Source organism: Lissotriton helveticus, chromosome 3_1, assembly GCF_964261635.1.
Source record: "Lissotriton helveticus chromosome 3_1, aLisHel1.1, whole genome shotgun sequence".
Classification (NCBI taxonomy): Eukaryota; Metazoa; Chordata; class Amphibia; order Caudata; family Salamandridae; genus Lissotriton; species Lissotriton helveticus.
In genome coordinates, this window is record NC_136061.1 from 805,361,511 (window position 1) to 805,388,874 (window position 27,364).

At 40.6% G+C, this 27,364-nt stretch overlaps 1 protein-coding gene across 1 annotated transcript in view; it reads right to left on the minus strand.

The window, feature by feature from the left end:
• The window catches only part of USH1C (USH1 protein network component harmonin), an 898,978-nt gene that overhangs the window by 681,518 nt on the left and 190,096 nt on the right, over positions 1 to 27,364 (minus strand). The window contains exon 4 of the mRNA XM_078681063.1: positions 3,397 to 3,535. Coding sequence (XP_078537189.1) covers positions 3,397 to 3,535 — 139 coding nt within the window. The remainder of the gene's footprint in view (positions 1 to 3,396; positions 3,536 to 27,364) is intronic.

Here is a 27,364-nt window from a genome sequence, read left to right on the forward strand (position 1 = left end):
CTCACTGTTGGGTTTAAAGACTACGAGCATGCTTCCAGCACTGAAAGAACCACATTAATTGCCCCAGAGGCAACAGTTAGCCTGAAAGGTGGGTCTTACCATTAAAGTCTTACAAAATTGACAACCGGTATACTCCCACTCCTGCATAAAGACAAGCAGTGATGGTAAAAGCCTCAGAAGCAAAGAAATTGTTTGGCTTGTATCATAAAGATTCAAATGAAGGTCCCACCCTGTGGAACTTCCTTCCTCTGGATTTTAGATGTTAAGAAAACATTCTTCAGATCCCATCAATTCTCTGCTTGTTGTGCGGTGCAAGATTGAATCTCTTTGGTGGAAATCAAAGCTAGAAACGTCAGGTTCCTTTCATTATCACAGAGAGTGCATTAATCTTATGAGCTATTTTAACAGCAAATTACGTAAAGGATTTAGCACACTAAGTAAGTGATTGAGTTTGAGGGTCATTAATATTTATCAAACACTTGACAACAGTAAATTGATACTTGCATAGTGCACTACTCACCCGCAAGGGTCTCAAGGCGCTTGTACGAATACCGCTGTGGAACCCATCCTGGCTTTCCCTGTGAGGTGTCCACTCCTGGGCACCCCCAAGGTGGAGGCCAGGCATCCTTAGCGTTGTGGGGGCCGTTGTGGAGATTAAGCAAGCTATTGCCCAGAGTTGCAGAGTGGGACTCCATGATTGGAATAGGCACTGAGGCGAGAATTATCAGGTCCGTGGAATTTTGAGCCCAAGACCCGCCGAGGCGGGGAATTGAACCCTGGTCCCGGGCTAGACCTCTGTATCAGGGTCTGCCGCTCTAACCATTGAGCCTCACTCAATGGGTCTTGTCAGTCCTCACTGACAAGAAGTCAGTGAGGACTGACTTCTTGTCCTCTTTGATATCTTGCAGATTTTGACAAAATTGATTATTAAGTCATAGAACAACTCGTTGATTAAATATAACTGATGGTTTGGTAGTAACAACTAAATAATTTTAGGGAAATTAATGTGCTGCGCCTTCGTGTCAGAAACATAGAATACAGTCAGCTTAATATGCTCCTTGTACAATGCAATCCAATGGGAAATGCAGTGTGAACATCTGTGACACCTGCCATTTAAACATGCAGAACAGTGTTAGCTATTGTTTAGCAACCCACAAGGTATTATAATTATATTATTATTAATAGTAGCAGTAGTAGTAGTTGTAGTAGTATTGTACTTCACTGTAAAACAGAGTAAATGTATGTGAGCTCAGGTGCTTAATGTTATATAAACTACTTCCAATCGTATTCTTTAGTTTTTTATGAAACCTACAAGCAGACTGTCTTTAGTATCTTTATGATACATTATATAACACGTTCCACATCACCCTCCTGCTCCCACTTCAGTTTATGATGTGGCTCTTTGTGTATTCGTTCAGAAATGACTGTGATATATCTCCCCCACCCCGTTCCAGATCGGGTGGTAATCTTGATTTGACTGTTAACAGAAGTTGCTATAGCCTTATAGCCCGCCGTAGAGGGCTATACCGGCTATTAAAGGCCCTCTCCAGCGTTTCGGCGAGGGCCTTTAACAAGGGAGAGGGACTTTAATAGCCGGTATAGCCCAGCTACGAAGGGCTATTAGGCTATTAGAACATTCTGCCACTAGAGGGCAGAATGTTCTAACAAAAACAAACAAAGCCTTTTGGGAGCGTGAGGGGATTGGAATCCCCTCAGGCTCCCTGAAGCCTTTGTTCACAGCCAGAGCTGTGAACAAAGAAACATTGGAATGTTGGAGCTCCAGGCTTATACCAGTCATTATAAGCCCAGAGCACTCCATTGTTTTCAATGGAGCTCCCAACATTCCAATGTTCTAATAATGGTTATAAGTAATGTGTAAAACTTCAGTGACATGTTTTTTCTCATGTACATTTCACCAGGAAAACCTGGAGAAACCGTACAGATGAAATGGCACAAAAGGCCAGAAAACGAGTTGGGAGTCGATGGGAATAACACCGATTTCCACATGTATTCCTCATTCCACTTTTGAATGGTGTGATAATTCCCACCCCAAAACTTATCGCACTCTGCAGTATTGGGGATCTCTGAGAGCAATATTACAGCATAGGGAGTCCTTCCACTTCCATTATTGAGAACATAAAAAAAATTATATGACCAGAAACCACTAGCATCCTAATAAAAATATAATGTAAGCAGCAATTTTATCTGAAATGTTTCTTGGGTGAAGTTTGTGCCCGTGCATGCAAAATCAAAACCACCAAGCATAAACTAGCCCCATGTGTAGGGTTACCAATTAATGCAGTGCCCCATGCAAGCTGAATCTACCCAAATGCACACGTGAGAAAGTGAAGCACAGTCACAGAGCTATGGATTCACCGGCCCTCTGGCAGTATGTCCTGCTCATAAACCCTTGAGAAGGACCTGAATGTTTAAATGCAGTCCCAGAAGCTATAGACTTATGGGGGGCTCAGAGTTTCCTCTATTAGGCTCTGTGTGTGACTAAGGCCAGGGCGGAGTTCATTTAACTCCGCGAAGGGACCAAAAAACTCTGCCGGAATATCAGCGGGGTGCGTTTGGTCATGCCATTCACTGTGATTTTAAGCGCTGGGTGTTTGTCACGCACTGTAAAATCAGAACAAATGACATGATGCGCAGAGCAAGAGGGCACTGCTTCTTTTTTTGCAGCTTGAGTAGTTTTCTCAATGTGAGCGGTCATGACCATCTGCGACTGCACGCATTGAGAAATCTGACTGCTTGCGCTAAGAAATCTCACCGGGAGGCGAGCTAGGAAAACATTCCGCTCCGTGTAACCTTCCGTGAACGGAGCAGAGTTCACCGCCCAGGCCTGGTGTGGGTCCAAGCCCCAGTTAAAGTCAGTGTAAATGCTGACCCCCTTCCTTACCCAGCTACCTCGTGAGCAGAAGACAACATGCCCCATAGGAGCTAGTTGGCCCTTGCACTCGTCTGCATAATGGAAAGCTCTCCTTTGAATGATGGGAAGCTTCGGTTTTATTTTCTTTGTAGTTTTATACTGCGCAAACTCGACAAAAGGTATCAGAGCACTTTACATGAGCACCAGTTGCATTACAGACAGACACATGAATTTTTAGGCCTGGGGAGATTAAGTGATTTACGAGAAGAACAGAATATTTGAACTTCCCGCCAGATTCGAACCTAGTTCCCCAGCTTCAAAGGCGTCTCTGTAGCCCATAAGTCACATCCTCTCCATCCTTGGCACCACTGAATTTTATATTATGCTTCTGTAACAACAATTTTTTTATCAACTGCAGTGGAAATGGCATTTATGGGTAATTTTGCCATATATCAGTTTGAATTCGAACATATATTTTATAATCTGTATTTAATGCCTCTGTAGCTGGTAGCTCAACTTCTCACCTGAAGGCCGACATTATCTGCTTGTCCTTCCTTTAGAATCTGAGATATGAAAAGCCCGGAGTTAAATTCAAGTCCTCCTCTTACACTGAGTCCAAGTCCTTCAGGATGCAGCCGATCGAGCCTCACCTCCTTTAACTTTCTGCAAAAAGTACAATGTTTCATGAAGTCTAGCTGTAACACATACATTGTTCCTGCAAGTCGTAGATGGATATTTTTAAAGGATGAGATCCATATGAAGATATGAAGGTACAGTTGCACAAAAATATTTTGGATATTTCCTAACCAACTGTTTTATTCAAATGCAGATGTCTTGTAATGCAAATTACACACTGACTGGCATAACATAACATTATATAAACGTTACCTTTGTAAACAAAGAAACATTTTTGCTCATGGAGAAAAAGAAAGATAAGTCACTGCTATTTCACAAAATGTGTTTGATTACTATTTTGGATACTGAATACGCATTCTAAACCACTTAGCAAAATAGATAATATATATGAATAGTTTATAAAGGATGTAAGTCATGACAACGCAGGCTTTTACACCGTGCTGCCATTACGACGCATCCATTACAACGCAAGTCGTTACAACGACTTGCGCTGTAGGCGCTGGATTTGGAATAGTATGATTTACTATTCCAACTCCAGCCTACGCAACAGTAGGGAAGGTATTGGAATAGTAAGTCTACTATTCCTTAGTATCTAGCGCCATCCAGCGCAAGTCGTTGTAACGTTTTGCGTTGTGATGGCAGCGTCGTAATGGCAGCGCGGTGTAAAGCCCGCGTTGTCATGGCTGTCTCCCGTTTACAAAATACAACTGAAACTCAATGGAACGTATTTATTTAGTTTACATACCACCACATTTGCAAACCCATAAATAAAAGCATTATCAAAGGTTTAATAAATTATACTGCCGCTAAACACAGTGGGACATATTTACAAGGACGGCGATAAATAAATGCAAATCGCGCTTAGCTTTTTAAAATTTATCGCTGTATTACATTGCCCTGTTAGCGCGTTAATTACAACGCATTTCCCCAGGGCGATATAATTACCAGCGATAGCGGGGAATTCGCCGTTTTGCAGGGAACATCGCTGTTTTTCCAGCGATGTTCCCTGCAAAACGTCGATAACCTTGCTGATACGACCCTATGGTCATATCAGCACAATCCGCCCCCTATGTTAAGCATAGGTAGGTCAGGATTTTAGCAGACGTTAGTTTTTGGTGAAAACCGCTGTTTTCTCTAAAATCTAACATGTGCTAAAATCATGTGGGCTGCCTTGTAAATATTGCGATGTGAACATCAGCGATATTTGCAATGATACGCCCAGTGATGCCTACTTTGCATCTCATTAGAGATGCAAAGGGAGGCGTTGGGAAAAAGGGTGCTAACATGCGATTATGCATGTTAGCACCCTCCTGTAAATAGGGCGATAGTTTTATCTCTGCTTTTTTGGCTTTTTAAGACAAAAAGGCAGAGATTTAGCCCTTGTAAATATGCCCCAGTGATGTTTATGTAAGAAGTTACAAGGAAAGAGTAAGCGGAGAAGTAGAACGGAGATCTTCTGAAATAATACAAACATTTTCTGTTCATGAAACCAAGACAGTCCCTATCAGTCCCTTAGGTATAGGTGTTATCTGGCAAAAGGGATGGTAATTTTCACTGACGTGCAATTAAGTATCATATTTTATAGTTTAAATCGTGTGCATATTTTCTCTATTTAATTTTGTGTTTGTGATTGCTTTTTTCCAGCAGCAAAAATCAATGTTTATATTTTGTTTATGTGAAGACAAAATGCGAACATCGGGGCTTGAGGAAAGGCCTTCCGAATTGAGCAGTGCTTAACTTGTAAAAAAAAAAAAAAAAGTACGTGCCTGGCCCTTGTCAGGCGGCCGCCACTAGATAGTTATAGTTAGGTGGTCTTTTTCTCCAAAGGATGTATATATATATATATATATATATATATATATATATATATATATATATATATATATATATATATATATATATATATATATATATTTTCACTGAAAAAAACATAGGTTTCACACATGTTATAGTTAGCTGGACATTTCTCTCATACAAAACCATTGAAATTCCCGTTATAGTTAGTTCAGCTAACTATAACTCGCGTGCCCGCAATGCACTGCTGATGATGTCACATATTACATCACTCATTACATGGTCAGTGACATCACTCATGACATCACTGATGACATCTCAAATGATATCACTGATGACATCACTGATAACATCATCCAGTGAATGTGTGTCTTAATGAAAAATAAATATTTTTTATATATGTATATGTAAAGGTTGTTGGAAAAATAAATGGGTAAATAAACGTCTAAATGGATGTTTTTTTGTAAAGATGATTGCATAACTGACTTATTAAGTCTATCTTAGTGAATACATGTATTAGCGACTAATGTTTTCATATGTAAATATCTGTATCAGTGTCTCACTTTGTCTATAAGTGGCTGGATGGGTTGGTGAGTAGCTACATGAGTGTCTGTAAGAGTTATTAGTTGGCTTTTTGAGTATCAGTATGAGTGTCTGTATGGTTCGGTGGGGAGTATTACTTAACGCATAGATGCATGAATGAGTGACTCACTGTTTGTATGTGTTTTGAAGACCGCATGTGTGCAGGACTGTATGGGTGGATGAGTGTGTGCATGGGTGTGTTAGTGAGTGAATGACTGTCTCAATAGTACCTTTATGAGTAACTACAAATGTTTTAATCTACTATATGTGAGTATTGATGTATATAAATTATTATATGTGTGAGTGTGACAGAATGGAAGAGTTCCTGTATAAATAAGTAAGTGTTTCTATAAGTGATTGTTTAAGAGAGTAAGTATGTGTATGTTTCTGTAAAAGTAAGTGTAGTGGTGTGTATATAGCTGTATATGCAAGTAAATGGATGTTTGATAGTTGATTTGCATGTGTGAGTATGTGTGTGAGTAACTGTATGGATGAGTATCGGTGTGTAACAGGATGTATAGGTGTATGACTACATATAATGAGTGAGTACATGTATGAGTGACTATATAAACTGTTGGTGAATGAGTGGATGTGTATGTAGATGGTGGAATTACTGAACAGGTTGTTGTAACTGGTATTGGTATTTCCATTCTTTTCAAAATTTTAGTTTCTATTTTTGAATGTATGTATCAAAGGTTATATTCTGGTGAGAGGAGGTCTGCCACTCTTTCACAAGGATGATGTCATCAGTGATATCATTTGAGATGTAATCAGTGATGTCATGAGTGATGTCACTGACCATGCTATGAGTGATGTAATATGTGACGTCATCAGCAGTGCATTGCGGGCACGCAAGTTATAGTTAGCTGAACTAACAACGGGGGAATTTCAATGGTTTTGTATGAGAGAAATGTCCAGCTAACTATAACATGTGTGAAACCTATGGTTTTTTCAGTGAATTTGCAAGGTTTTTTAAATGCTAATTCCTAACAATCACATGTGTGAAACCTATGTTTTTTTCAGTGAATTTCCAAGGTTTTTTAAATGCTAATTCCTAACTACACCGTGTGTGAAACCTATGGTTTATTCAGTGAATTTGCAAGGTTTTTTAAATGCTAATTCATAACTATAACGTGGCTGAAACCTATGGTTTTTTCAGTGAATATATATATGCCCTGGAAAACTATACACCCACTTCCTTTACAAAGAAATGGAAAGTTTGCATCTCTGCAACCTCTCTTATTTTTCACCTTAGTCATCTTCCGCTCAATCAATACAACAACCACAAACACACACACCTACTTGCTACCATTCTTTGCTGAGCTTATCAATTATTTTTCTTTAATTCAAATTCAAAGTGCAGGCCCTTTATTCAGCCTTCTTGGTAACTACTACCCATGAATAGCAGTGGGTAATTTGCACACTTCCGTCCTTTCTTGCGTCTTTTCTACCACACACTGAGGCAGGTTTACAAGCCCCTTGCGCCACTTTTGCATCATTTTTCCCACGACCTTGTAAATCTGCCCAACTGTGTGTACTTCATGCACTAGCTTTCTTCCTTGGATGTGGTACTAGTTCCCACTGCGGAATCCAACACCCTATCTGTGTAATGACCTGGAAATCCAAAGATCCACTTCACTGACAATGCAGTGGGTAGTTTGCGTCTCTCCAGCCTTTCTTATTTTTCACGTTTTTCATCTTCCACTCAATATACACATCATCCACACATCTAATTGCTGCATTCCTTAGCTGTGATTATCAACTATTCTTCTATTTTATATTCATATTCAAAGTGCAATCCCTTTATCGAGCCTTTTTGTTGTAACTACTGTTCCAGGAATTCTGCTCATACACAGAACTGTGCATAAAGACTTATGACCTCAGTGAATTACAGTGTACCAAAACCCACCTTACTACACAAACCCCCTACCAGACTAGCAATCAGTGACTCATTGGTTCTTCGCCCTAGAGCAAAAACACCAATGACTAGTCAACCCAGAACATGTGACTTAGATTACATGAAGCAAAGTGAATAACAAGAGCACTCTTTCATTATAGTCTTACACCAGTCCAAAACAAGATGTAAATAAAGAAACTTGCAACTTTGAAATGTTTATTTCTAACGCCATAATCTCATGCACAGTACCTTAGAAAATACAACCAAACATATTATCAGAAACAAGGTTGTCAGCATTGTTACTATTCTATGAAATACAAACGGAAAAAGCATCCTATAATGCTAAAGGTAAACAAATTTAAAATATACCTACATTTCACCCTCCCTACCTAGCAGATTAGTTTATAACTACAGAAAGTCTCATAGGATTACATGGGAAGGCCCATACCACTGGTACTCAGCAGTAGTGAATCACATTCAGTGTTCCACAAACTGTCAAGATACGAATGTTCTCCAACTGTGTGTAACTTTGCCTCCACAATGCATTATGAAACGCGAAAGTATCAGAGGTGGCCACAGCTGCATATGTAGTATGGCTCAAACGTGCGAGGATCATTCTGAATAACAGACACAGTATTCAAGAAATCGATACAAAAGGGGATGATGGACGGAGCGTTTGAGCAAATCAAACACTCACCCCCAGTCAACTGATCTGGGTTTAATCCATTACCATTCTTTAGCCCACTCAGCCACCCCATTTCAGGCATGGCTATATGCAAATCAGTCTGACCCTGTGCCTCATGGGAACAGTCCAGCCCGAACTGCCAAGCCATGTCTTCCATGGACCGGAAACAAGCATCCTGGGACCGGTTTCGGATTCATAATCCTCATCAGCCAGGCTACCTTGAATCCAGTGGCCAAGTGAGGAAGGGACTCACGTCTGAGCAGTATTCAAGAAAACCTTGATGTTCCATGCTCTCACTATACACACTAGCAAGGCAGTTTACAAATCGAGCATACCAAATTATTCTCATATAAAGCAAAATATACTCAGCCTTCTCTAAACAATATCACAAGTACGTGTAGTGTGCAAAGCAGAGCAGGAAAGCAAAAATAAATAAACCCATGCTAACTTAACAGGGTGTGAGTGCAAGGCTCAGTCCCACGGCACCGTTCCTTGATCAAAGCACGTGATATAAACGTGGGCAAATTAGGAACGCAGAGTCCAAGCCTAAAAAGCAGAGTCAAGTTCACATTTCCAAAAAAAAGTTATTCGCTCTTTGATAGAAAGCAGTAGCTAAATAATAAAGAATACGTAGAAAACTCAAAGAGTCTTAATCCAACAGCGTGTAAGCACAGTATGTAGCAACAGCCTCCAAGAGAAAATCATTGTTCTCATCTGAAAACATTTCAGCCATCCAATTCAATAGTGGGAATGAACATACATGTTCCCCAACGACCGGAGCCTCTATCACCATCGGAGAAAAACTCGGGTCATCTTCAATGCAACTGCGTGCCAAGAGCTCAATCGCCGCTGCAAAAACATTCCAACGTCCCATTGATCCATGTATCGCTGCTAAGGCCATAATCCCGCCGCCAGAACAGAGCACGTCATGAACCACTACGGGGCTCATCAGCTGTTCATAATCCGCATTGGGAGACACCGTACTGCAGAGACACAAATCCAGGGCCCAGTCGAAATCGCAGCTCAGCCAATGGAACACAGGTTGAACGCATGTCAAAAAGGAAAATCGAAACGATAATCCATAAGCTGCACTCAATGTAGCCAAAGGCAGCGCTCCGTAATAACTAATCATTCTGTTGCGAACCATCAACTGCCGGGACATATTGTCATCTGCTGCAGAATGTGCATCCATATTTATGTACACAAATTAATAAAAGCACACCGGCAACTAATGCGAGTATTGAGCGCAATCCACCAAACATGCTGAAAAAAATCGAATGAAAAATTCCCGAAAAGACACCAAATATACTTTCTACAGAAGTCACAAGGCCACTGCTTCTAACTTTAAAAAAGTAAGGTAACCCCATTGTCAAGGACACATTAAAGATACTCTAAATTAACTCCCGAAAATTCAAGAGCACGTCTGTATTTAATAAAGCATGCACTTCTGTGCGGGTGTTTGCTACATGAAGGACAAATGTTTTTGTAGCAGATATAAGAGCGACGGCTTTTTGAGACAATAGCGCTCTTATACGACTCATTTGGTTGACTCTGCTTTCAAGGTCGAATCGACAGCCAGATTCGAAACATCCAGCTTCCCATGCAGAGGAGTTAACACCACTTTTTTTTAATAAAACCACACGCTCAGTTACCGTAATCATGTAAGCGATGCCTGCTAACATTGCACAACAATCTCCATTATTTCAATGTAAATAACTCCCGTTTCCAATAAACTGAATGTTGTTATGATAGCAGGTGTCGGACTACCTTTCAAAACTCAGTCCAAATTAGGCGCATCTTGTATACAAGAGCCATGCAATTGTATGTGTCTACAAATTAAGGAGTGATCTGGAGCTATTGTGCAATCCTCGCCATTCATATAGACTTCTTTTCCCTCCCTCAGGCACCTATATGTAAATGGTAATAACCAAACTTCATGGAGATAAGCGCTGCCTAAACATCCATATCTGCCTATAGCATAGCATAGTATTTCATGCAAACCTCAAACTTAAACAAGTTAAAAAATAACGTTATGATACTGTGGATAAGCCACACACCTGAACTGGATCTCCAATAAGTGACCACTTCTAACCATTCTCATAGCGCGACCTGTGCTCTGATTTGACAGTGAGAGAGTGATCGCACCATAGTTTGTACTGATAATCATTTTCAGCATATGCTACGAATACCCTTTGATGTTACGCGTCGCATCAAAGGTTCCGTGTGACGTCATGTACGGTGCCCCGTACAAAAAAGACGCAAATGTTTTTAATTGTTTAAAAACATATATTCATGTATTTAATGAACATACTAACAGAAGACTTAATCTAGGATAATTGTGGAATAATTATTTTTAAGTTTTAAAAATCCTATATTACTTCTATATTGTATGAGTGGAGCTGCGTGGCCCTCCGCCTGGTACCCTAGACTCCACCCCGCCCAGACCCGGTTCATAAGCACGCGTGATCGTCACCACAAAACCATTAGCACGCATATCGTTTTACCACACATGCTTTTACAACTAGTATGCATTTACCACGCATGATAAACGCATAATCTTAATAATGTTTTTTTGTTGGCGAACATGTGTTGTAATGGCTGTGGCTAACGTCCTTCAAATTAGTTTCTAGGTATACGTGTGACCAAGTCTGATAAGAACGGAGGCAAAGGACAAACACCATGGAATCTGTGGCACGAAATCTCATCGATCACAGAGAAAATATGCGCAGGGTAAATGAAAGTTAAAGGTATAATAAAAATAACGGCGGAAAACTACTAAAATGGCGGTTGGACGGAGTATGTAATCAACGTTTGGCGCCTTGACACTACATTTCAAATAAATATACATACAATATGTTTATTAATATATTACAAAAGTATACCACCGGATGACACACACGACCCGGGAAAAGAAAGCGGCAAATTTAATACTTAAAATCAGGAGAGGTTTGCTTGGCGAACTTGAAGAAAAAGAAAAAAATTGCACTTGCAAACAAGGCTGCTCAGGCGTAGAGAGTACAACTGATGAGGAAAAAAAAACGGAAAGTTTTACATACTGTCATGGAAATATAGCTCTAAAAATAGCCCCGGGAATTTGCCCCCCGAGACCTAATGAATAAAACGGACTTCTAGTTTTTTCCCTTTTCAACCGCGTACGAGTACCATACGCTTACGCCGTGATTTTTTATTTAAAAAAAAAGAAATGGACCCTAAAAATCCATGTACGACCCCCTGAGCAAGCCTAGAGAGTCAGGATATTTCTACCCTGCCCCTTTACTTATTTCTCAACTTTGTTTTACTGTTTTCTTGTGACTCGCTTCTAGCAACCAACGAAATGGCTGCCCACACTTCCTGGTTTGCAGCGTTCACAGACAGTTGACATCCAATCAGCATGCAGCTCGTGCTCGTAATATACAATATGTTTATTAATATATTACAAAAGTATAGCACCGGATGACACACACGACCCGGGAAAAGAAAGCGGCAAATTTAATACCTAAAATCAGGAGAGGTTTGCTTGGCGAACTTGAAGAAAAACAAAAAAGTGCACTTGCAAACAAGGCTGCGCATGCGTAGAGAGTACAACTGATGCAGGGAAAAAAAATGAATGTTTTACATACTGTCATAGAAATATAGCTCTAAAAATTGCCCCTGTAATTTGCCCCCAAAGGACCTAATGAATAAAACGGACTTCTAGTTTTTTTTCACCTTTTCCACTGCGTACATGTACTGCACGAGTACCCCACCGTTTTTTATTTATTTTTTAAATAAAAATTGAGCCTAAAGATCCATGAACCACCCCCTGAGCAAGACTATAGGGTCAGAATGTTTCTACCCTGCCCCCTTTCCTTATTTCTCAACTTTGTTTTACTGTTTTCTTGTGACTCGGCTCTCGCGACAAACAAGATGGCTGCCAACACTTCCTGGTTAGGAGTGTTGACAGCCAATCAGCATGCAGCTCATGCTCGTAATTGTACGTATTTCTGTACACGTACGCTGCGATTTTTCTTTAACATTCTTTTTTTTAAAATATAGAGCCTAAACATCCATGTACAACCCCCTGAGCAAGCGTAAAGGGTCAGAATGTTTCTAGCCTGCCCCCTTCCCTTATTTCTCAACTTTGTTTTACTGTTTTCTTGTGACTCGGTTCTACCGAGGCACAAGATGGCCGCCAACACTTCCTGGTTTTGAGTGTTGACAGACAGTTGACAGCCAATCAGCATGCAGCTCGCGCTCGTAATTGAACGGATCTCCGTCCGCGTGTAGAACTCCATCTCTAGATATCGCTATGATTTTACTTGTAATTTTCTCAGAAACTACTGAATGGATTTACACCATTTAACAAAAAGCACAATCTGCGAACCAAACTCTACCTCTCTGCCAAATTTGGTGTAATTCCTTTCAGCAGTTTGGGCTGTAGCCCTGGCTAAAGGTCTCTATGGAAAATTGCATGGAGAAAACACGTTTTGGGACCCCCCTTTTTTCTCGGCCCCCACTTGACAAATCAACACCAAACTTTCAGGGAAGGAGCGGAACCAAGCAGGCCATTTTCTTGGAGAAGTTCATGAAGATTCGTCAGCCGGCGCCAAGGTTATTCCAAATAGAATGTTGTGGATTTCCTATGGAAAGTAGGTCCTAACTATAACTACCTACTGGCGACCGCCAGTAGGTTTTATATATATATATATATATATATATATATATATATATATATATATATATATATATATATATATATATATATGAGAAAAACAAAAAGCTTCTTCTGGAGCACTTGGAACCCGTGGAAGGTGGCGCAAATACCGGCGAAGCAGTCCGGTAAATTAATGTAACTGGAGTCTTTCACGAAGTGAATTGCATGCGCTCTCGGACAAGAAGGCAAGAAAAGGGTCAAAATAGTTGGTAATGCAGTTTAATGCACAACGCGTTTCAGCAAAGAAAGCCTTGTTCACGTGCAACCCCACACTCACAGACACCAAGTATAAATAAAGTTTTTCTAAGCTGTAGGCTCATAGTCAACAACAAAGTAGGACTGGCAAACAGGTGGTTATGTGGCAGACATGTTGGAATGGTCAAACGGAATATACATCGTTCTACAATGTCTTGCTCGTATTCGATGAATAGTACACACAATTAATTGATAATTCATGCAGTTTGCAAATCAGTAATTATAAAGGTGTAACTTGTAAACAAAACATATTTTGCGGAAAATCCCATTTTTTAGAAAAAATATATATACAACAATATCCGAATACCGGCTACTCAGTTAGCCAAGTGGCATGAAAAGGAGAAGTTGAAGCACATAATTTGCATCTATTGCCAGGAAAATATTTTTCAGCACTTGTCCCATTAGCTATGCTGTGACAAATATATGTACATGCAAACAGCCCACGACTGCGGAGCAATCTCTGCGGTGTTGAATTCAGGCTCAATGCGCTGGAGAAAACAACACACAGCTCAAATCAAAGCTAACAGCACCCAATGCTGCATAGCTTGTAGAAATGATGGTTCAGCCTAAAAAGTAAAATACACTTTCGTAGCGTGGATCTCTTCCACCAAAAATTATATAAATATATGTATAATAAAAGTTTGTAAAGTCCATCAGAGGCCTCTCTAATAGGCATAGATCCGGGCAACGGCTAAGGAGAGTTTTGCTAAGTCAGTGTCACCATCAACCCAACCGTGAAATTCAAACAATGCCTGGTAGTTGTATCTGCCCAATGCTGTGGTTTTCTCTCTCTGCAATGGACCAAAATCTTATATAACTGGAAAGGTCAAACCTTAAAGCTATGGTGTCTGGACGTGTGGTACAAACTCGAGCAGTGATTCCAGGAGTGCAAAGGTTGGGTGCGCCCGTGCAGGTGTGATCCAGTGGTGGGCCCCCTCCTTTCCTCCTAAGGAATGAAACAGAACAAAAAATAAAATTAAAATTAAAAGTGAAATGTGACTAATCAATGACATGAGACAGACAAATGAGAAATATATGACTAGACAACATAATAGGAATAACAATTATGTTAAAAACATGTCAGAAGACGATGAGCGGAGTCGGTGCTTTACATCATAACAAACTATGCTGAGAAGGTCTAGACAATACTGGCGATTAGCGAGGTTGATAGACACTACTCTCTCAGGTGAATAGCCAGTTCCTCATCCATGTTGAGGCCTCCCGGGAATCTGGTTTGGAACTCAATTATGAGTTTAGATTCACGTTGTCTCAAGTTGAGTACCCTGTCACCCCCTCTCGGATGTTTGGGGACCTGTTCCAATATGAAGAAATTTAATTCAGAGGTATTGGAATAGTGTTTCTGTTCAAAATGACGTGCCACAGGGTATTTGGGGTCCTTGTTGGTAATGGCCCTGAGGTGCTCAAGGATTCTTTTTTTGGCAGCACAGCTGGTACTGCCTATATACCACAATTTACAGGAGCATTCGATGACATAAATCACAAATGTGGTGCTACAGGTAAAGAAAGAGGTCAGATTTTTGATGATGTTATTGTATTCTACAGATCCTCTGTATTTACTGTGCTTGCAAGCTTTACAATGGCCACATGGGTAAAAACCCACTAGACCATGTTCAGAGTTAGTTTTACTGTATTTTGTAATGTCATTCCTGACCACTAAGTCACCTATATTCCTACATCTTTTGTAAGTGATGGCAGGACGATCAGGTATACTGTTACCGAGAATGGAATCCGTCTTCAGAATATCCCAATTTTTGGATAACAGTTTTTTGACTTGACTAACCTCTGAACTGTAAGTTAAGATGAGTCTGGTGGATTCATCTTGCTCCACAGTGTCAGCAGTCTTCTTGTCAGTTAATGTTTCAGGTCTTGTTATTTCATCTGCTCTCATTTTGGCTTTTTTAAGGACCCAACTAGGATAGCCTCTGCTTTTAAACCTGGTTATGATGGTTGCCTGCTCTTTCAGGTAAGCATCATTAGTGTTACAATTTCTTTTGGCCCTGAGCAGTTCCCCGTAGGGGATGCTCCATTTTAGAGCCTCAGGGTGGCTACTTTGTGCGTGAAGCACACTATTCCCCGCCGTGGCCTTGCGAAACAAAGAGGTGTAGATTTTATGGTCTCTAATCTCCAGTTTGACATCCAAAAATTCAGTTTGGCTGTCACTAACGTTGCCAGACAAAAAGATGTTATAGCTGTTACAATTAAGTTTCCTGACAAACTCTTCAGCTTCAGATTTAGTACCACTCCAGATGATAAAAAGGTCGTCGATGTAACGGAGCCATGCGACGACCTTCTTAAAATCCTCTGCCAGTGTGATACTACCATGGATTTCCTGCTCCCAATAGCCCATGAACAGATTCGCTAAACTAGGAGCGAAGCAAGAACCCATGGCAGTACCACTGACTTGCCTGTAGAGGGCGCCATCAAAGGAAAAAATGTTGTTAGTTAAACAAAAATTCATCATTTCCATTATCATTTTGGAGTGTTCACGATAACATAAGGGTCTGTGTTTCAAAAAATGTTCACAAGCTTGAAGACCATGTTGGTGATTAATTATCGTGTAAAGAGATTGCACATCCAAAACAACAAAAATGTATTCGGGTTCCCACACAATTTCTTCAATGTGACACAGAAAGTCTTTAGTGTCTTTTATGTAGCTTGGTAATGAGATAACATAGTCTCGGAGAAAATGATCTACATACTTGGAGATACTTTCACTGATACTCCCGATAGAGGACACTATCGGGCGTCCTGGAGGAGCTGTTGCATTTTTGTGAAGTTTGGGAAGTAGGTACAGAATGGGAAGTCTAGGGAAATCTTTTTTCAGGTAACGATATTCTTCCCAAACCAGGAGCCCCTTATCTTTCCATGTCTCCAATTTCTCCCAGATTTCAATGATGCTCGTATTATAGGCATCGATGTTGATCGGGATATAGAACTTGGTGTCACTAAGTTGTCTGAGTGCCTCATTGACATAGCTTTCGCGGTCCATGATAACGATATTACCACCCTTATCAGCAGGACGTATTACTATGCTGTCATCTTCATATAGAGCCCTGAGTGCTTTCCTTTGGGAAAAAGATAGATTATTGTTCCAACCTCTTTTGTTGAATGTATGTTTCTTTTTCCTAAGGCCCACCAACCCCTTGATGACGCAGTCATGAAAAGTGTCTATGTTGTCGTGTGGAAGTGTGGGCATAAATGTAGACTTGGCTCTAAAGGTGGTTTTTGCATGTGCATCTTGTATTAAGCTCATCTCATCGAGGCACTGTGTGATAGGCATCGGTAGGTCATTGTTACAAGTGTCAGTATTCTCATTAAGATCTACCATAGTAGCTAATGTATCTGCATCTCCAATTGTGAAATCGGAAGTGATGGTGTTATTGCTGTTGCCGGTGGAGTAGTTTTGACCTAATCTCTTGAGTTTATGCCATTTGCGTAATTTGAGTTTACGTACAAACTTAAAAACCTCAATCCGTGTATCAGTGAAATCGAGCCTGGCACTAGGGCAGAAGGAGAGACCTAAGCATAGAGTCTTTTTATCATTAGCAGAGATAGTTCTTTTAGACAGGTTAATAACAGTGTCATTTACCGTTTGTGCATCCATTAGTAGTTTTTGTTGGAGCGTGTCTTTCTGGTTCCCACTGCGCCCTTTGTTTTGTCGGTGTTCCCACCGTTGCCTGAGTCGTTTTTTCCTGTTTCTCCTCTTCCTCGGCCTCTGCCCCTTCCACGTCCCCTTCCTCTCGGGTTTGGCGATGGAAACTCCTTCTGGCTGTGTTTCTCTTTGTGGCGATTTTCCTTCATCACCCGGAATTCGTCTAAAAAATTCCTCCTGCGTACTACTTCTTCGCTGGACACACTGCCTAGTGTTGCGTCAGATTCCGTATCGCTCACCGACGGATGTTCTTCCAAGACCCCACTGGTACTGCCTGTACTTCTGAAAACATCATCTTTTTTGTAGAGATGGTCATACTTCCGGCTAAAGGTGAGTATTCTTCCACAGTCATAGTCAGCATAATCCCGATTCATTTTGCGTTGTTTTCGCAATTTAATTTCTTCCTCGTGCTTAATCAGACGTTCTTTCATAGCATCTAGAGTTTTTTTCAGGGTGTCCTCATCCATGAGTGTTGACAAATCTGATATCGAGTCCCCAATCTCTTTCAGTAGCGTTTCTCTATCGATCCAGGCATACTGGATTAAAATCTCCAGCATTCCCTTGGAGCTTGCAGCTGAATGTTCAGACCAGGCTTTAAGCATCAACGGGTTAGGCGCCTCATATGTGGGTGTGATAAAAATTCTCAAACCCCGGGGTACCATGGATTGGTCTACATAATTTTGCAGGGAAATAGCTTCCCACCATTTGCCGATTTCTGCACGTTTTAGTTTTTCCAATTTTTTGAGCTTTGTTTCAGTTGTTAAATTCGTTGATTCAGTTGTTTTTATATTACCAGTGTTTCCTGCAACACCTGGTTTTCTGGAAAAGAGAGCCAGAGCAGCCGCTCTTCTCATTGTTTCCTCTTCCGACATAATGAAGCTCGAAATAAACTGCTGTTGAGATTTTGTTAACTGATCCCCCTATGCCGACTGCCCCTTCCCTCATTGGGAAGTTCCTTCTGCCACAGAGAATCAACACACTGCCCTGCCCAAATCGCGCGGGCAGATCACGTACTCGATCTTAAATCGATGAGTACTGATTAACATGTGACGTACAGGCAGTACCAGTGGGGTCTTGGAAGAACATCCGTCGGTGAGCGATACGGAATCTGACGCAACACTAGGCAGTGTGTCCAGCGAAGAAGTAGTACGCAGGAGGAATTTTTTAGACGAATTCCGGGTGATGAAGGAAAATCGCCACAAAGAGAAACACAGCCAGAAGGAGTTTCCATCGCCAAACCCGAGAGGAAGGGGACGTGGAAGGGGCAGAGGCCGAGGCCGAGGAAGAGGAGAAACAGGAAAAAACGACTCAGGCAACGGTGGGAACACCGACAAAACAAAGGGCGCAGTGGGAACCAGAAAGACACGCTCCAACAAAAACTACTAATGGATGCACAAACGGTAAATGACACTGTTATTAACCTGTCTAAAAGAACTATCTCTGCTAATGATAAAAAGACTCTATGCTTAGGTCTCTCCTTCTGCCCTAGTGCCAGGCTCGATTTCACTGATACACGGATTGAGGTTTTTAAGTTTGTACGTAAACTCAAATTACGCAAATGGCATAAACTCAAGAGATTAGGTCAAAACTACTCCACCGGCAACAGCAATAACACCATCACTTCCGATTTCACAATTGGAGATGCAGATACATTAGCTACTATGGTAGATCTTAATGAGAATACTGACACTTGTAACAATGACCTACCGATGCCTATCACACAGTGCCTCGATGAGATGAGCTTAATACAAGATGCACATGCAAAAACCACCTTTAGAGCCAAGTCTACATTTATGCCCACACTTCCACACGACAACATAGACACTTTTCATGACTGCGTCATCAAGGGGTTGGTGGGCCTTAGGAAAAAGAAACATACATTCAACAAAAGAGGTTGGAACAATAATCTATCTTTTTCCCAAAGGAAAGCACTCAGGGCTCTATATGAAGATGACAGCATAGTAATACGTCCTGCTGATAAGGGTGGTAATATCGTTATCATGGACCGCGAAAGCTATGTCAATGAGGCACTCAGACAACTTAGTGACACCAAGTTCTATATCCCGATCAACATCGATGCCTATAATACGAGCATCATTGAAATCTGGGAGAAATTGGAGACATGGAAAGATAAGGGGCTCCTGGTTTGGGAAGAATATCGTTACCTGAAAAAAGATTTCCCTAGACTTCCCATTCTGTACCTACTTCCCAAACTTCACAAAAATGCAACAGCTCCTCCAGGACGCCCGATAGTGTCCTCTATCGGGAGTATCAGTGAAAGTATCTCCAAGTATGTAGATCATTTTCTCCGAGACTATGTTATCTCATTACCAAGCTACATAAAAGACACTAAAGACTTTCTGTGTCACATTGAAGAAATTGTGTGGGAACCCGAATACATTTTTGTTGTTTTGGATGTGCAATCTCTTTACACGATAATTAATCACCAACATGGTCTTCAAGCTTGTGAACATTTTTTGAAACACAGACCCTTATGTTATCGTGAACACTCCAAAATGATAATGGAAATGATGAATTTTTGTTTAACTAACAACATTTTTTCCTTTGATGGCGCCCTCTACAGGCAAGTCAGTGGTACTGCCATGGGTTCTTGCTTCGCTCCTAGTTTAGCGAATCTGTTCATGGGCTATTGGGAGCAGGAAATCCATGGTAGTATCACACTGGCAGAGGATTTTAAGAAGGTCGTCGCATGGCTCCGTTACATCGACGACCTTTTTATCATCTGGAGTGGTACTAAATCTGAAGCTGAAGAGTTTGTCAGGAAACTTAATTGTAACAGCTATAACATCTTTTTGTCTGGCAACGTTAGTGACAGCCAAACTGAATTTTTGGATGTCAAACTGGAGATTAGAGACCATAAAATCTACACCTCTTTGTTTCGCAAGGCCACGGCGGGGAATAGTGTGCTTCACGCACAAAGTAGCCACCCTGAGGCTCTAAAATGGAGCATCCCCTACGGGGAACTGCTCAGGGCCAAAAGAAATTGTAACACTAATGATGCTTACCTGAAAGAGCAGGCAACCATCATAACCAGGTTTAAAAGCAGAGGCTATCCTAGTTGGGTCCTTAAAAAAGCCAAAATGAGAGCAGATGAAATAACAAGACCTGAAACATTAACTGACAAGAAGACTGCTGACACTGTGGAGCAAGATGAATCCACCAGACTCATCTTAACTTACAGTTCAGAGGTTAGTCAAGTCAAAAAACTGTTATCCAAAAATTGGGATATTCTGAAGACGGATTCCATTCTCGGTAACAGTATACCTGATCGTCCTGCCATCACTTACAAAAGATGTAGGAATATAGGTGACTTAGTGGTCAGGAATGACATTACAAAATACAGTAAAACTAACTCTGAACATGGTCTAGTGGGTTTTTACCCATGTGGCCATTGTAAAGCTTGCAAGCACAGTAAATACAGAGGATCTGTAGAATACAATAACATCATCAAAAATCTGACCTCTTTCTTTACCTGTAGCACCACATTTGTGATTTATGTCATCGAATGCTCCTGTAAATTGTGGTATATAGGCAGTACCAGCTGTGCTGCCAAAAAAAGAATCCTTGAGCACCTCAGGGCCATTACCAACAAGGACCCCAAATACCCTGTGGCACGTCATTTTGAACAGAAACACTATTCCAATACCTCTGAATTAAATTTCTTCATATTGGAACAGGTCCCCAAACATCCGAGAGGGGGTGACAGGGTACTCAACTTGAGACAACGTGAATCTAAACTCATAATTGAGTTCCAAACCAGATTCCCGGGAGGCCTCAACATGGATGAGGAACTGGCTATTCACCTGAGAGAGTAGTGTCTATCAACCTCGCTAATCGCCAGTATTGTCTAGACCTTCTCAGCATAGTTTGTTATGATGTAAAGCACCGACTCCGCTCATCGTCTTCTGACATGTTTTTAACATAATTGTTATTCCTATTATGTTGTCTAGTCATATATTTCTCATTTGTCTGTCTCATGTCATTGATTAGTCACATTTCACTTTTAATTTTAATTTTATTTTTTGTTCTGTTTCATTCCTTAGGAGGAAAGGAGGGGGCCCACCACTGGATCACACCTGCACGGGCGCACCCAACCTTTGCACTCCTGGAATCACTGCTCGAGTTTGTACCACACGTCCAGACACCATAGCTTTAAGGTTTGACCTTTCCAGTTATATAAGATTTTGGTCCATTGCAGAGAGAGAAAACCACAGCATTGGGCAGATACAACTACCAGGCATTGTTTGAATTTCACGGTTGGGTTGATGGTGACACTGACTTAGCAAAACTCTCCTTAGCCGTTGCCCGGATCTATGCCTATTAGAGAGGCCTCTGATGGACTTTACAAACTTTTATTATACATATATTTATATAATTTTTGGTGGAAGAGATCCACGCTACGAAAGTGTATTTTACTTTTTAGGCTGAACCATCATTTCTACAAGCTATGCAGCATTGGGTGCTGTTAGCTTTGATTTGAGCTGTGTGTTGTTTTCTCCAGCGCATTGAGCCTGAATTCAACACCGCAGAGATTGCTCCGCAGTCGTGGGCTGTTTGCATGTACATATATGTGTCACAGCATAGCTAATGGGACAAGTGCTGAAAAATATTTTCCTGGCAATAGATGCAAATTATGTGCTTCAACTTCTCCTTTTCATGCCACTTGGCTAACTGAGTAGCCGGTATTCGGATATTGTTGTATATATATTTTTTCTAAAAAATGGGATTTTCCGCAAAATATGTTTTGTTTACAAGTTACACCTTTATAATTACTGATTTGCAAACTGCATGAATTATCAATTAATTGTGTGTACTATTCATCGAATACGAGCAAGACATTGTAGAACGATGTATATTCCGTTTGACCATTCCAACATGTCTGCCACATAACCACCTGTTTGCCAGTCCTACTTTGTTGTTGACTATGAGCCTACAGCTTAGAAAAACTTTATTTATACTTGGTGTCTGTGAGTGTGGGGTTGCACGTGAACAAGGCTTTCTTTGCTGAAACGCGTTGTGCATTAAACTGCATTACCAACTATTTTGACCCTTTTCTTGCCTTCTTGTCCGAGAGCGCATGCAATTCACTTCGTGAAAGACTCCAGTTACATATATATATATATATATATATATATATATATATATATATATATATGTATATATATATATATATATATATATATATATATATATATATATATATATATATATATATATCCACTTCAAAGCAAAAAGTAAGCGCACTCTCAGGAATGATAGACTCTGTACTCGTTGGGGTTGGAAACCTAACGAGTACAGAGTCCATCATTCCTGAGAGCGCGCTTACTTTTTGCTTTGAAGTGGATGTCTACAGCCGGTGTGCTCCGCCGGCGTGCGCGTCACCCTCCACGGGTCCAAGAAGCCTGGAAGGAGTAGTTTTTCGTTTGGATATCTATATAAATATAAATGTAAATGTTCGTTTGTTCAAAATCGCAAATCTCCGAAAGTTCTTCACCGATTGCTTTGAAATTTTGACACAACGTTGGATTCCAATAGGGGCATGTTTTTATATACACAACGTTGGATTCCAATAGTAAGATTAATAGAGGTTATGCTGACTACGAGAGTGGAAGAATCCTCACCTTTAGTAAAAAATATGACCATCTTTACAGAGCGGAAAGAGCCGAAAGAAATGACAAAGTCGGAGCGGCAGCCTCTAATATATCGATGGAGATTCCAGTAATAAGTGACACTGACTCGGATGCTTCACAAGAACAAGCATCAGGACCAATGCCTAAACAGGTGAATTTTTTAGACGAGTTCAGAGTAATGCAAAAAGACCGACAAAAAACAAGAGCAGATACCCCACAGAAACCCAGGGGGAGAGGTCGGGGACGAGGCAGAGGCCAAACATCGCAACAACAACAACAAAGGAACAAAGAAACCGCAAGAAACGACTTCAACAACGCTGGGAAGACAGACAGAAGAAAGGGAGCCAAGGCAAACTGATGGATGCGGAAATGGTAAATCGAACAGTGATTAATCTTTCTAATAGACCTTTCAGTGAATTAGAAAAACGCACTCTATGCCTAGGCCTTTCTTTTTGCCCTACAGCTAATTTTAATTTCACTGAGACACGTATAGATCTTTTTAAATTTGTGCGTAAAATCAAATTGAAAAAATGGCACAAACTTAAAAGATTGGGACATGGGCCCAATACGGATCAATCACAGAAAAACAGCTTCAACGACTTTATTGTAGGAGACGTTGATAGTCTTTTAGCGATTGCTGAATTAGATGAGCCATCTGAACGGGATAATACACAGCCAGCATCAGTTGATACACTTAGAGATGCAGGCTTCGAGATAGGAGCAGCTGCTACAACTGATTTCAAAATACGCTCCACATTTATGCCCACACTCCCCCATGATAATATAGATACTTTTCATGAGTGTACTGTCAAAGACCTGACTAAACTGAGAACGCAACAGGGAGGTAGAAACTATTCCAAGGCAAATACTCCCAACAATTTGACATTCAAACAAAGACAAGCCCTCAAATCTTTGCAGGAAGATCCCTCCATTGTCATACGCCCTGCAGATAAGGGGGGCAATATTGTGATCCTCAATAGGAATGACTATATTTCTGAAGCAATGCGCCAATTAGGTGACAGCAAATTCTATGTACAAATAATGAAATCCACCTATAGTACAAGTATAACAGAAATCTGAGACAAACTCGTCATGTGGAGAGACCAAGGACTGCTCACATGGGAGGAATATTGTTACCTAAAAAAGGATCACCCGATTTTGCCTATACTGTACTTGTTACCAAAACTTCATAAACATAAGACACAACCCCCCGGTCGTCCCATAGTCTCTTCTATAGGCAGTGTAGGTGAACACATTTCAAAATATGTAGATCACTTCCTTAGAGACTATGTAGTACAATTACCTAGTTACTTACGGGACACCAAAGACTTTCTCAGTAAAATAGACAATTTGAAATGGGAGACGGATTTGAACTTCATGGTGCTTGATGTACACTCTCTGTACACCATAATTGACCACCAACAGGGACTTGAAGCATGCGAATTCTATTTACGTAACAGACCCATGAGGTTTTATGAACATAATGTGATGATCATGTCCATGATTGATTTCTGTCTCAAAAACAATATTTTTTCATTTGATGGCGCCCTCTACAGGCAGATCAATGGGACTGCCATGGGTTCTTGCTTTGCTCCCAGTTTCGCTAATTTATTTATGGGATACAGGGAGCAGGAGATCCATGGCAGTCTCACCTTGAAAGAAGATTTCAGAAGGGTGGAGGTATGGCTCCGCTATATAGACGATTTATTTATTGTCTATAGGGGGAGCAAAAAACAGGCCGAAACATTTGTTGATAATCTTAATATCAACAAATATAACATCAAACTATCAGGAACCATCAGCAATATCATTGTCGAGTACCTAGATGTTAGACTCGAGATTAAAAACAACCTAATCTGTACTTCCCTTTTCCGCAAAGAGACAGCAGGAAACAGTGTGCTGCATGCCCTCAGCAGTCACCCCGAGGTGCTTAAATGGAGTATACCTTATGGAGAGCTGCTGAGGGCTAAAAGAAACTGCAACACGACTGATGCATACAATACAGAGAGGGATACCATAGCAGACAGATTTAAGGAAAGAGGATATCCTGACTGGGTTATCAAACGTGCAATGGAAAGGGCCGAAAAAGTGGACAGAAAACAAACTCTGGCAAATCAAGAAACTAAAATTGATGAGGTGGAGGACACTACAAGAGTGATACTGACCTTTAATGGTAAAGCTGAAGGGGTTAAAAGAGTCATTCCCAAACATTGGGAGATCTTAAGACAAGATAATATCATAGGCAGTCAAGTACAGAAACGACCTAGTATCACGTACAGACGTAACCTCAATATCAGGGATCTAGTTGCTAGAAATGATGTCACGCAGTATCAAGACAATACTGAGCATGGTCTACAGGGATTCTACCCGTGCAGTCACTGCAAAGCTTGCAGCAACAGCACATACAAAAGTGAACTTATATACAATGGAGTAAAGAGAAGGATTACACAATTTCTAACGTGTAGTACCAGCTACGTTGTATACATTATAGAATGTCCCTGCCACCTATGGTATATAGGGAGCACCAAGTGTAGTGCCAAGAAACGAGTACTCGAACACCGTAGGGCGATTGTCAACCAGGACCCTAAGTACCCGGTGGCACGGCAATTTAAGGACAAGCATTACTCTGATGCGAACTTATTGAGTTATATGCTGATTGAACAAATCCATGCTAGTCCGAGAGGAGGTGATAGATTGTTATCCCTCAGACAACATGAATCCAGGCATATAATCAACTTTCAGAGTAAATACCCGGGTGGTCTCAACTGGGATGAGGAACTAGCAGTGCATCTGAAAGAGGGCTCGTAGAGACAATATATCGATCTAGTCCTACCTCTCACCTGTGTTGTCCCGTCTAATTCTAAGCACTCTGGGTACGCAATAATGACACCAACATTAGTATACAGTGGATGCTTTTGATGTAATTCTTAACAAAGATAACTAATATGCCTCTATGTACATGTTCAAAGTTGTGCTAGAACTATATTTTATTCATTTATATTGAATTTTGGTCTTTTGTGTATTTTCTTTTGCAGGAGAACAGGCAGGGTTTCCCAGCATGAATTGATTCACCACCATGGGCACCCCATCCTCTCTCATCCATTCACCATCACGGGCAATTTTATCCTGTTTTCATCCTTTCGTAGGCACATAAGGACACGGTCAGCTATATAATTTTTTTCATTCTCACTGTGAAGCACAAAAGAGGTTACTTGAATCTAAAGGTAGAGCCTTAAGACTGTCGGCTAGGCAGACACAAACAATTTGATTGGAGCTTTCCTGTTGGTCATCTATGTGTACTCATACATATGATCTGGACTTCTGACACTTGTCAATAAGGTTTAAGTACGATATTTAGAATCCAATATATCTCAACGTGTTATTTTACGTTAAAGGTGTATCAAGTTGTAGGTATGAAATACCCTGGTGTTATACAGATTATGTTGATATTGGTTTCTTTATCCACATTGATTTTACTGACACTTGTCAATAATTTTCTTTTGCGATATTTGATAGCACGTGAATGCATGGTGCAGGTTTTTCAAAATGGTGTGGAGGGCGTATTGTCCTATGAATTCATAGATCATGCCTAACGCTATAACTCAAGAGGGACTTCGTCCTAACCATCGTTTGTCGGACATTGATTATCGTCAAGTTCGCTATATTTCCAACATAGGATGAATAATACGGGGTGCTGAGAATATATACACTTCGTTTCCTAATATGTGATTATTAAATGCTGGGATTGAAGACTATTTTATGTCACACTGCATACAACCATGGTCGCATTTACAAATGTCAATGTCTTGTATATTAGCTATATAGTGTGAAAGCTCACATTGCAACATGTACAAAGTAACGTCACAAGATGGCCGACATGTTATGTTATACATTTGTATGTCCTACCTTGATTTCGATGTATGTAACTTTATTTAAAATAGCACTTTCACTCACACAAACTCATCACACGTGATCAAGGCAAGTCGCCGAAACGCGTTGTGTGAATAAACCGAAGATTTAATACTTCTGGATTGTGTTTGTGGTTCCTGAGAGCGTACAAGATACTGTTATCATTGTTGGACATATATATATATATATATATATATATATATATATATATATATATATACGCTCCACTAGTGCTGGTGAAGGGGTCAGGCTGTCACGGGCGGTCCTGCTACAGCTACCAGCAGGCTCGTAATTCATCCAAAGAATCTCCAATAAATGTTGAAGACAACAGGACACCCAAAGTTCAGATATTCAGAAATGTATTCGGCAGATGAAAAAATCACGACGCGTTTCGCCATTACGGCTTGATCACGCTCATCTCGTGGTAGTATCGGCCATTTTTTAAACATACCGCCACCCAAAGTGCATAGATTCTGACATGGAGAAGTAGAAGACATCTTTGAATGGGTTTTATATTACGGCAACAATCAATTCTCAGCGCATAAATAATGATATTCTGTCTTACATTTCATATCACACAGAGTTAACGCTCAGTACAAAAATATTCATAATGTATGACATCATAGCATAATTTCATATCGTTATCCATAAATGCTTGTCAACATAGTAAGTTTGTAAAACCCATAACGTCCATACAATCGCATTAACTTGTTACAC